This window comes from Orycteropus afer, unplaced genomic scaffold, assembly GCF_000298275.1.
Source record: "Orycteropus afer afer isolate SDZICR_OR568_19922 unplaced genomic scaffold, OryAfe1.0 scaffold00123, whole genome shotgun sequence".
In the NCBI taxonomy this organism is placed as follows: Eukaryota; Metazoa; Chordata; class Mammalia; order Tubulidentata; family Orycteropodidae; genus Orycteropus; species Orycteropus afer.
Genome location: NW_006921710.1, coordinates 728,570 through 740,904, shown reverse-complemented (window position 1 = coordinate 740,904; position 12,335 = coordinate 728,570). Strand labels below are relative to the sequence as shown.

The 12,335-nt window shown below is 39.0% G+C and overlaps 1 protein-coding gene across 1 annotated transcript in view; it reads right to left on the bottom strand.

Annotated features, from left to right (window-relative positions):
* The window catches only part of DDX31 (DEAD-box helicase 31), a 79,800-nt gene that overhangs the window by 43,200 nt on the left and 24,265 nt on the right, over positions 1 to 12,335 (bottom strand). The window contains exons 14-15 of the mRNA XM_007944339.2: positions 10,070 to 10,129; positions 663 to 713 (exon numbers count right to left, since the gene is read on the bottom strand). Of these exons, the coding sequence (XP_007942530.2) occupies positions 663 to 713; positions 10,070 to 10,129 (111 nt within the window). The remainder of the gene's footprint in view (positions 1 to 662; positions 714 to 10,069; positions 10,130 to 12,335) is intronic.

Sequence of the window (12,335 nt, the reverse complement as noted above, 5' to 3'; positions counted from 1 at the left end):
AAACAATGGCTCTAGTCTTTTGTGATGAGCAGATCAGATCAGATTTTTTTTTCCACCCAGTGACAGGCATGCAATTCCATTAAAATGTGAATAAACCATGACTGACGTAAACAGGGCACGTGGCCCCCGGCCCCCACATAGAAGGGGCTTAAAAATACCATTCAGCAGACTAACGAAAATAAAAAACAAAACTAAAACCACTAGACTCTAGTGCTAATACCTGTACCCTCTGGCAAAGTGTCTAGAGGCTGGAGGTATGTGTAAGATGCTGTCAGGAACTTAACTGCTCCCTGCAGGTCAATGAACATGGACACAGCTCTCAGGACAGCTGAGCCATCTCCTTCTGGACACAATGAAGCTGCCCAGGGGCCTGGGTAATTTCCTTATTTTCAAATTGTTGAAACTTTCATTTGTGACATGCATTAGTCTGAAAGCAAGAGAGCTCCTCCCTTATGTGACTGCATATTCTGGCTGTTCTGCTGCAATGTTTAGGTGGGCTTGGTAAAGGAAGGATGTCAGGAGAATTGTGCAGATAAGGCTGGTTACTGCCTGGTTACCAGGGCAACACTCAAGCAGGTGATAGTAATTACTTAAAGCTAAAGCATCTACTCATGATCATATATTCCTGCCTGGAGCTCACACCTTAACAACTAAAAAATTACCTGAACAATCCAAGTGACTCGAGGGAGATCTAAGCCGCGAGCTGCAACATCCTTCAAAACAAAAAGAATACAGTTTAGGACTGTGTTTCTAAACCTTTTTTGGATCATGGATGTTATGATAATCTAATGAAAACTATGGGGTTCATGGACCAACTAAAGTCCACTTGTGATTAAAAACTGATTTAGGGGAAAGTACTAGAGAACCCATCAATGGGGCATTCATAGCCCCTCCACTGAAAGAACATAACGTATAGGTTAGAAAAGCCCTTATTTGGGAGGATCTTCCATCCAAGAACTTCAAGAGTAATTAGCATTGACAGATGAAGAAACCAATTCTGAAAATCTCTAGCATGTTTTACTACTCTCATATATTATTGGAAAAACCACTTAATGCATAAGTTCATGGATTATTATTCCCAAGCTATGCCTACCAGTAAAGTCTAAAAAACCACATGGTCTTGAGGAGTACATCTTAAAGATGATCCCTCAAGGTATTCAGTGGTGGAGGTAAGTAGCAAAGTATTTACTGCAGACTTTGCTGCTTATTTCAGAGAGCAGTAAGTATCAAGTAATGCCCTGTCCCTTCTGACAGCTAAATTAGAATGTAGGCCAAACCTGTTAATCACTTCAGAGATTTAAGTACAGAAGGAAGAAACTACAAAAGCAACAGAGATTTTTTATAGTTGTTTTTTCAGCTAGTTGCTACCCAAAGAGCAAAGCTCCAGTCTCTGGCCATTTTGACTGAGACTAGAAAACTGGAATCCTCCTGTCTTTGTTGATAAATTTGCAATCATCAAATTCAACAGTATTAACAAGAATATCTACAGCCAACATTTAATGAGCATGTACTAGTACTACACGCCAGACACCTGCTACACATTTTACCTGCATTTTCTTAACTAATCCTCAAAATAACTCTATATACTATTACTCCCCCCATTTAACAGATGAGGAAACCAAGGTTCAGAGAGATTAAGTAACCCATCCAGGAACACACAGCCAAGAGGCAGAGATAACATCCTCAAATCCAAGTCTGCTTTACTTTTTAAAGGGCACATTACATAATACTGCATTCTAAAATAAAAAATGTTGCTGTATCTCTCATTATACTGCTGTTGGGAATGCAAGATGGTACAAACCCTCATGGAGTAGAATTTGGTGTTATCTAGTAAAACTACATATGCACTTGCCCTCTGACTCATAGCAATCTCACTTCCAGAAATCCATCTCAAAGATAACACTGGCAAAATATACAAAATTAAATATGTAAAATGCTATTCATATCAACATTATCTGCATTACAAGTCTGGAAATTATCCCAATGCCCATCAGCAAGAGAGAGATTGAATAAAATATGGCAATACTCCATATAATAAAGGAACGAGGATTTCTATGTACTAATATAGAGAATCTTTAGGATATATTTTGGGTGTATACAGCATACTTCTGTGTAAGAAATGAGGAAATACAAATATATTTGCTTATATTTCAAAATGAAACAATGGCTTACAAAGATAGTTACCCATAGAGAGAGGGAAAGAACAGAGAAGGGATAAGTACAGAAGCTAGATTTCTCTTAATACATCTTTACAATTTTGACTCTGAGTCCATGTAAGTTTTGACATAATTAAAAACAAAATTAAATTATAAAACGTACAGCAAGCTTAAAGCTAAATACAAAAAAAAAGGGAAGAATTATTTCAAGTGACTTTAAAAGAGTCTAAGGTCAAAAAGAACCATAAAGAAATCTTAAATTGTATTCAGTGAACTTATCCCTTATGGTAATACCAATATTGTTATTTTAAAACTATTATATATTTTAAACTGAATAGAGCAATTAAATATCATTAAAACAATTATGTTCATGTTATTAGGAACCAAGACTTTCTGCATAAGAGAAAAGAGATTCCTATATACCATTTTAAATTTGAACTGGAAATAATATAAACTCATACTTTTTTTCTCTTTAAAACAAAAACACCTGTCTATTTCCTAGGTCTGTCTATTGAAAAGGTCTAGAAACAATGTCAATCAGTAGCAATGAATACCCCTACACCCAGATTGTAGTTTTTAAATTCTCATTCATTGGAATAAGGCCTGGAACAAGCAATATACAGGACATCTTGTCATGCCTAAAAGCAAGAAATCCAACAAAGATCTTTAAGAATAATATCAAAATAAGCCCAGGAGGCAACTTACATACATATTTCTTCCCATATGAATGTCAGGATATTTCACCCCTAAATATGTTAGCATATATTTCCTAAGTAAAAAGATATTTTTCTATATAACCACAATATCACTATCACACCTAAGAAATTTAATATTGAATAAATTTTCTAATAAACAGTCTATGTTCAACTTTTTTTCTTCATCTAGAACAGTATCTCTCTGACTTTTACTTAGTCTTTAATGACTCTTGTTTTTGAAGAGTTTAGGTGTCTTGAAAACACCCCACAGTCTGGATTTGCCTAATTGTCTCGGCATGGTGGAACATTGTGGTAAACACTGGCAGGAGCAGGGCACAGGGTGGTATGTCCTCCCACCACACTACACCAAGAAGCATACCAGTGCAGTCTGCCTGGCTAATGGTAATGCCATGTTCAATAAATGAGTAAAAAAAAGTGGTGTCCACCGGCTCTCTATATAGTGAAGGTACTTTTCTCCTATGTAAGTACTGAGTAATCTGGGGAGTGAAGTTTTGAGACCATGCAAATATCCTGTTTCCAAAACACTTTACCCAATGGTTTTAGCATCAATGCGCTTATCTGTATCAATGGTTACTTTGATGGCTACAAAATGACGACACTTCAGTCTATTACTTCTTCATCCCACTTAACAGGATGACATTCTTCTGTAAGGAAGAGCCCACCATCATCAACTTTTTTTAACTATCACTAAGGTTTTGTAATGAATATGGGCTTTTCAAGGAGAAAAAATAAATAAAACTCTGCAAAGTTTCTGCAAGAAGCATGTACCTTAATTACTTCTTGCATTCCCTAGGGTCAGGGTCAGGACTATGGGAATACACTGTCCCACCACATCTGTAAGCAGCCCAAAAAGACCACTGAGGGTAAGTAAGGATTTGTCTGCCTTTGTTGACTACTGCTGAGATTAGCTGGTTTCCTCTGAATGGTGGCAATGACGTATTTATTAAGTGTGTAGCAGAAGTTTAATGTCAACCACCCATGAAGTGCTTCTAGACAGCTCTCACATGACCTGAAAAGCTGAAGTCTGATGTTCCAGAGCTGATGGCTTTAAGAACACAATTTAGAGTTTGGCACTATCTAAAGGGAAGTAGGAATTGCTTTCTATACTAACCATGGCTGATGTCTTTAGAAAAACTGACGGGTTCTTAAATCTGCTAAGCTCTTGTTAAGAAATGATTTATTTTCTTTAAGTGCTCTGCAGAGTAGGAGATGCAGGTAGACAATGGGCTGCCTGTGCTTCAGACAGGCTTTGTAAAAAATTTAATGTTCTTCAGTTTAGTAAATTCAACCAAGAAACACAGATAAAACTCTAAAATAGCACATGATGTTCATGAAACTCACTCTGAGCATAAACATGCTGAAGTCACGAGTTATGAAGAATGCCAGCAGCCTCTTATTGTGATCATTCAAGGTTCTATTTTCCACTCAGGGGAGGTGGATGAGAGACAATCTCTGGCCCTGCTTCCCACTACTTCTTGTGGCAGGGGGTAAGACAGGCAACCACTGCTTACTTGTTTTCTCCACCTCAATTTAATGCAGCTAATTCTTCAAACACTTCTTTCTATTCTCAGCCTAGGCTATCACATAATGGGAGAAGGAATAATACTCCTGGTCTAGGAAGAGGTCTGGACTATTCACTTGAGTGTTACTTTACTAGTCATACAATTTAGACAAGTCAACTCAGCTCTGTGAGCTTTGGTTTACCCACCTACAAAATGGCCATGAACAACTGCTTTATTTATCTCATGGAGTTGTAAACATCAAATGAGATACTGTATGTGAAAAGCGTTTTGAGAATTGTAAATCTAAGTGCAGATAGTTCCCAACTTACAATGGGGTTCCATTACAATGACTGTCATAAGTCAGTTCTGTCATAAGTCAAATACTTTTTTTTAAAACTTTCATTATTATTGTCTCTTATTATTAGTATCTTTATAAATCTGATCTTTGAACATCGGCAAGTAACATCTGAGAATAACATCAGCAAATTACATCCTAGAATATAGTAGTACATATTACTAACTATGTGTGTGTGTGGGGGAGTCGTAAGTGTGGACAGTAGTTAAGTGGTTTGTCTTACCCCAATACATTGTTAACTCAGGGACTACCTGTATTACATTTCGTGATGAAGTAAGAATTGGTATGGGAGTAATTAGGCAGTGATTTAAATGCCTCTTCAATCTCTTCCTGCCTCACACCCCATTCACTTGCACCTGGGCAGAGGACCATAGAGAAGGAGAGATTGTTCTATCTTCCTGGAATGCTGTCAGCCAGTTGCACCTGATCAATGGGAAACTGTGAAGACAGCAAAGACTTCAGTTCTCTACCCACTCTTAGAACTTAGCACAGCCCAATGTTACTTCTTCAACCTAATTAGGGCAAAAGAATCACTAAAATCAGTTCTGAAAGACACTCAACAGTGAGGCCTTAAAGGCCTTAAGGCTTGACAATTGGCTGCCTCCATGAGACCTAGGAGTACAGATGGAAGGCAGCTTGCTCAGGTGCCAGCCTGTCAGTTGGATTAAAATGACTCATTTATTTACCCAAGAACCTCACAAAGTGCTTTTACTAACAGGGAGAGGGGGTCTGCTGGCTCTCTGAGCAAGGGACGCAGCAAACTCGCCTCTGACGCCTTCTCGGCCTGCCAAAAGTCATTATTGCCGTGTGTGGAAAGCCATCAGCAGGGTACAGGCCCCCGTTGTCCGGGTGACAGATTGGGCTGCGTAATCAGAGGAGGAAGGAGAGAGTGGAGAAGCTGTCAGAGGCGAGAGATCTTGGCTGGAGCAGCCAAAAAACTGGCAACATGAGTTAGTGTAACTGAATAAACAGCAAACAATCTCCAAATGATCTTTCCATTAACACAAATGAAATAAAATGGAAAAGAGAAACTTCACCTGAAAAGCAGATCCCGGAGAAAAGCAAGAAAGTCTAAGTTTATTTTGGGCAGTGAATTGACATTCTTCTGACTCTGACGGCCTCATCTCCTTTGTCTCCTAGCCTCCTGGCACAGGGAAATTCCCCAGGAGGAGAGGAAATTAAGAACTGTACAGATATAACAGTGAGTTTCAAGCAGAAAGAGAAAGGGAAGGTGAAAAAAAAGCAGCCCAGGTGATTTTGCTATCTTCTGAAAGTGTGTGGACTGTCAAGAAGGTATTCTCTTGTGAATAATCAATCTAGGTGGAACTGGAAATGTCTCTACTTTCCGGGGAAAAGGTTACTGTATTTCATTTATCCAGGGACAACCAGAGAAAGCCACACGTACCAATAGAGAGCTTCCTGTAAGCCTTGAAATCAGAGGTGGCTTGGAAATACCGTTTTCACTCAGTGGTATTTGTCTTTATCAATTCATAAATATAAAAGTGATATTAAAAACTATGCCTCCTTCCTGTGGCTTAGGGTGAGTACCTCACTATAAGGAGGAGGAAATATTATTTTGTAGATAATCCAATATCTTCTATCTTATTCCTTTGATTTCTTAATTTCTATTTGGGAAAGTGAGCTTTGAACTTTCACATGATTCCTGCCCGCTAGTCCCTACTCCCTACTTATCACGGCTTGTTCCTAGATCTAACTTTCCAGAGCAAATTACATTTCAGATGTGTGAAGACTTCTCATCTTTCACAAACTGGTATCTCTTGTTCCAACTACCCTTTTACCTCTGCCTTTACTGAATCTCACCTGTGTTATGTTAGTGTCACCTCTACTTCATCTCAAGCCCATCAAACATTTACACTCACAGTATATAGAGAAGTTCTAGTGGTGCAGTGGTTAAGGCATTCAAGCAGCTAACCAAAGGGTCAGTGTTTTAAATATACCAGCCACTCAGTGAGGGAAAAATAAGGCAGTTTGCTTCCATAAAGATCTACAACCCTGGAAACCCTAGGTAGTTACTCTGCCCTACAGGGTAGCTACAAGCCAGAACAGACTTGATGGCAGTGGGTTGTTTTTTTTAAATACATATCCATGCATTAGGACCTGAGAGTTGCATAAAACTAAAAAGGTCCTTCCTTTTATGATGTTGATGAGATGAAAGAAAACACACATACCCGTATCTTTAACTTACTAACAATAGAAAAGACAAAGAAAGCAGGGAGGAAAATGGTATATTGGAGGGGAAACTGTGTAACAGTAAAGGAAACAGGTAATCATGGGCTTTTGTGTAGACACTCCACAACTTTCAAATTTTCATACACACATTGTTTCCCAGCTTCATTAAAAGGATTTTTAGGATGATAAATCAAAAGAGCAAAAGGTACAGTATAAAGGGGGAAAAGTCCCCCCATAACAATTAACAACATGACTCCTCTTTATCAAAAGAAGCCAGTTTTCCATCTGCCTTGTCCTGACGTGGCCCTCGTTCCTCATTAACACTAAGGAGGCTCCTGGAGAGCATGCAGATAGCCTGGCAAGCAACAGGCTGCTTAAAAGGATGCAGAGTGACAATATCTCCCCCAACCCAGGCATGATCTATTACAGCATGTCTGATGTGCCCTGTGGCTCTCAGACGACGAAAGTGTCAGGCTGAAGCAAACAAATATGGCAGAAGTAGCAGGAACACTGAGAGAGTGAATGAGTAAACTTCTCATCACAGGACCTGTGTTCACGTCTTGGCTTAGGAATGGAGAGAAGCCAGCCCCCATCAACTCTTTGTCAGTACTTTTCACTGCAGAGTAAAGAAGAAAGAGAGTGTGGCAGAGGATCTGTGTCCTGGAAATGACTTAGATAAGCAAATGAATATGAACCAAGAGGTTTTAGGGAAATCAGACTGTGGGCAAGTGAGAGTTGCTTTAGTTGTAGCACCCAGGACTTCAAGGTGTGTTTATGTTACGCTTTGCCAAGTCAATGGCCTCCTTTGTTTCATTGACATCACTTGCATGCAGGAACTAGCCAGACAGAACAAGGAAAGTAATCATATGTTTTTGACCCCACTAAGAATTACATTTCAAAAGATTGATCTTTTGTTCCAGGTAGAGCTACTAAGAAAAAAAACCTAAACTTCAGATATGGGGAGTTTTCTTTGAAACATGCAGTCCCCCATGACTGTAAAGCACTGGCATACTAGGAGACTTGACAATTTCCCAAAGATAAACTCAGCATCTTAAGAGTCAAAGATAAATCAGTTTGTTCCTATCATAAACTGAAACTCCGAAACAAATATTCCTACTACTTTCTACTTCAATATAGATAATCTATAACATTTACTCCTCAGACAATACCATATATATGAAAAAGTTAAATTATTCCCAATGAGCAAGCATATGAATCTCAGCCTTCCTCTGACTTTAGAAAACAGTACATATTGGTGTACTGAGTTTCTTGGACCCCATGTCTCCACCCGTTCGATCCACAAATACTGAGTGCCTACTATGAGCCCGCTCTGTGTCAGATACCAATAAACCAAATAGCCTCTAACTCATGGAATTTATCTGGCAGAAAGACATCTAGTTCAAGCATGATGAGTATTACAGAGTTAAATGTAGGGTAGACAGCGAGTGCCTAACAGAGAAGAATTTAACTCTCCAGACTGGGATCTGGGGGTTTACTGTCCTGGAGAGGTAAAGTTTAAGCTGAGATCTAAGTAGGGGTTAGTATAAGTTGGGTGTGTTTGCGTGTGGGCATGTAGTGTTCACGCAGAAAGCATAGCATGTACCAAAGCCCCAAGGTCAGAAAAAGCAAGACTGACACATTCAAGGAACTGTTTGACTGAAGAGTATCGAGCAAGGGAGAAAGTGGGTGAAAGGTAAGGGTTAGTTTGCAGAAAGTGTTATTAGACATGATAAGGATTTCTGACAAATTTATTTCCAAGATTATTTAGACTCATTTTCACCTTAGACCAAGATGAGCTCATGTGGCACCATAATTAAAGCACTGGGCTGTTAAATAAAGGTCAGTGGTTCGAATCCACCAGCTGCTCCAAGGATAAAGATAAGGCAGTCTGCTTCTGTAAAGAGTACAGCCTTGGAAACCCCACGGGGCAGCTGCTATGAGTCAGAATCGACTCTTGGCAGTGGGTTTGGTTTTTTGGTTTTCACTTTAGACCAGACATTTAAAAGATAGTTTTAGGAAAAACACAAGAATCTCACTTGTGAAATGGCTTTGTAAGGGGAAGAGTTAGTTGGTCAGGTACAAATCTTCTTGGAAAGCAAGTATTTCAGTAGTGATTGGCTCCAGATCTACTGCAATTGCTCAGAGAGTCAGTAGAGCCTCTGTTTGCCACACATAAGAGAATCGGTGTTGTAATAAGCAGGTCACTCAGTGGGCCTTCTTGTGTATACATACATATACACACACAAGAAACAAAACAGCCCTCATTCAGAGACTCTAAATAATTTAGAAAAAAAATCAGTCTCTAATCCCTTTAAAATAGAACACAGGGTATAATTTCCACACATTAAGTGTGGCCTAGACAGGTATTCAAACATCTAAATGTCTCTACCTAGCATTTGATCAGTGGATTTACTAAATTATAGTGCAATTTCATGACTGTATATATGGGACTTCTTGAATAACTGGTTGGGGATTAAGTTACATCTTCCAAGATGGCACAAACAGAGAAGGTATTTGAATCTTAGGAGAGAACAATTACTATGGTAAAGTGAATCCCCAGAGATGAAGGGCTGTAGAAGGTGTTGAGTTTTCAATCTTGGAAAAGCACAAGAGATAGGCATTAAAAAGGTCAGCTGCTGTGCTGGAGGAGGCAGCTAGCCAAGACTGCAAAGACTGAGGCCAAATGAACTGGCCCTGAAAATTGTAGGGCAAATGGCAATTGTAGGCAACAGCAAATAAAATCTGGCCAAGTGCATCTAGTTTCCTTTAAGAAAAGGTGAGTAGAGGCAAGTAGAGTCATTTCATCATGGAAAGAGTTTCTCAGCTCTAATTACTCCCGATAGCTGTAATTTACAAGTTTTTCGTCGGTAGAAATCGCCAAGATTCACACATTTTCAGACCAACAGCTGTCACTATTAGTGAGCAAATTGCAAAGTCTTCTACACGGTGGCAGTCGGCTATCTGGGGCACAGTCACGTGACAAACCAGAAGTGCAAAGAAACCAGCCACACTAAGAGGCCCCTGGTATTCCTGCTCTCTATGGGGCTGGCCACAGGGCAAGTTGTTAAGAAATGAAAAATTATAATCACCATCACAGAAGTATTTCAACCTGACTTTTCCCCTTCACATGGAGTACAGAATGATACATACCGTGCAAAGAAGGACGCCTGTTTTAGAATGTGAGAATTCCTGAAACACTGCTGTTCTCTCCTACAAAAACAAAGAAAAATAGGGGCCTTACAACTCTAGATAAATTCAGGCAAGGTATGCATAGGTTCCTAAAACTCTAATTTCCTACCACTGTAGATATTAGGTACAGGAAAGAAGAAGTAGACCCTTCACATCTTCTAATAAGAGCCTGAACTTACAGGACTAAACTACCCAGACTACAGAAAGCAGTGTAGCTTTGAGGGCGGCACACTTCAATTAAGACAATGGCAGGATGGGCACATCCTTCAAAAACGGTCACTACCAAGATCAGGGAAGGCCGGAGGTCACATGGTGCTGCATGCAGGATTCCAAATTAAGAATCTATTCTAAACATGTTTTCCTGTAAGTGGTGTAGAGGAATGAAAAAGCACCAACTTTGATTTTTATCCCCTTTCCTAGAAGACAATTTGAAACAAAAATGAACAAAGATAACAAAAAGGATAAAAACTAAATATTTTAACTGTAGCATTTAAGCCAAAGGAAGAAAACAATTCTACCACTCAAAACAAACCACTACCACTGGTAACACCTTGATGTTTCTGTGAATCCCATTTTTATGCATAAAATAGTCAAATATGTAGCCTGTGTGTTTGTATGCTTCAAAAAAATGGCATGTCATTTTTACAATTAAGATGCTTTTATCATGTGTCAACAGAACGTGAATATCTTCTCACGCCAATATTCAAATACCGCACTGGCTCTAGTGCTACATAATATTCAGCTGAATTGATGTATCATTTATGTGATCAATGCCCTATTACTGGGAATTGAGGTTGTCTTCAATCATTTTACTATTATAAACAGTGCTACAACAAACATGTTTGTAGACAAATTGTTGTGTCCATTCTTAATGAGTCCCTTGGGTAAATTCCTAGAAGCAGACTTGTTGGATCAAAGGGTATGTATGTATACTTATAAGCCTTCCTGCTGAACCCGCAATGGTTTAATTCTGACTGCATTAAAGACACAGCATTCCAAGTAGTTGAGGCTTGATCCCATCCATTTGTCAGCAGCAAATAAAAAGAAAATAAAACCAAATTACTAAAAATTTGGGAAAAAGAAAAAAGTCAAGTCTCTCCTTCCACTCTGACCCAGCCACTATGCTGTTTTGGTGTACTTTAAATCTGGTCTTTCACATCACGTATTTTATCACATAACTGGAACCCTAGGGGGCAATCTACTTCCATAACAATTTACTGTCTTGGAAACCCAAACGGGGTCAGTATGAATTGGAAGTGACTTGAGGGCACTGAGTTTTGAGGTAAGAGGTACTTTACTTGAAACACTGAATAATAATATAAAAATAATAAGCACCATTTATTTATTGAGAACTTACCATGTACCAGATTCTGGTCTTAAGTACCCTATATGCCTGGACTCCCTATGTGCTATCGTCATCCCCATCTTCTAAATGAAGAAACTGAGATACTAAGAGATTATGTAACTTGCCTAAGGGACACATGGTTGGGCAACGGTTGAGCTGACATTGGAACCCAGGGAGTTGTGTTCCAGAGTTGGTTTATACTCTCAAAAGGACAGCATCTGCCCAGTTTGCTACACAGTCTACAAGAATCAGTTTTAAAGGTTGTGCCGTGGAAACTACAAACTATAAGTTATAAACTAAGAACAAACAAATCATTCTTGAAATAGAGATGACAATAACAAAGGCACTTAACATTTGTTGAGCATTTACTATGTGCTAGTCTGCAGAAGGAAGACTGGGCAATCTACTTCCGTAAAAATTTACCGCCTTGGACCCAAAGGGGGCTACTATATGTTGGGATCAACTTGGTGACAGTGAGTTTGGTTTGGTTTTGAGAGTCCCTATGCTAAGTGCTTTATCTGAGTTAATGAGTAAACCCAATGAATCTTAACAACCTATGAAGTACTACTACGTCCTCATTTTAGGGCTATGGAAACAGGCACAGAGAGATTAAATACTTACCTGAAGTCACACAAATAGTAAATGGCAGAGCCAATGATTAAAACACAGTCTTCTCCAAAAGTGCACAGTTGTAAACACCATGCTAAATCAGTGCCCTGATAACACTGTGAGACAGTGTGATTTTTAAAGAAAAGTAGAAATAATTTAACTACAAAATCTTTCATAGGATTGGGAAAAAATATTTGGTAATAACATATCTGAGAAGGGACTTATCTCTAGAATTTATAGAACACTCCAACACCTCAATAACAAAAAGACAAA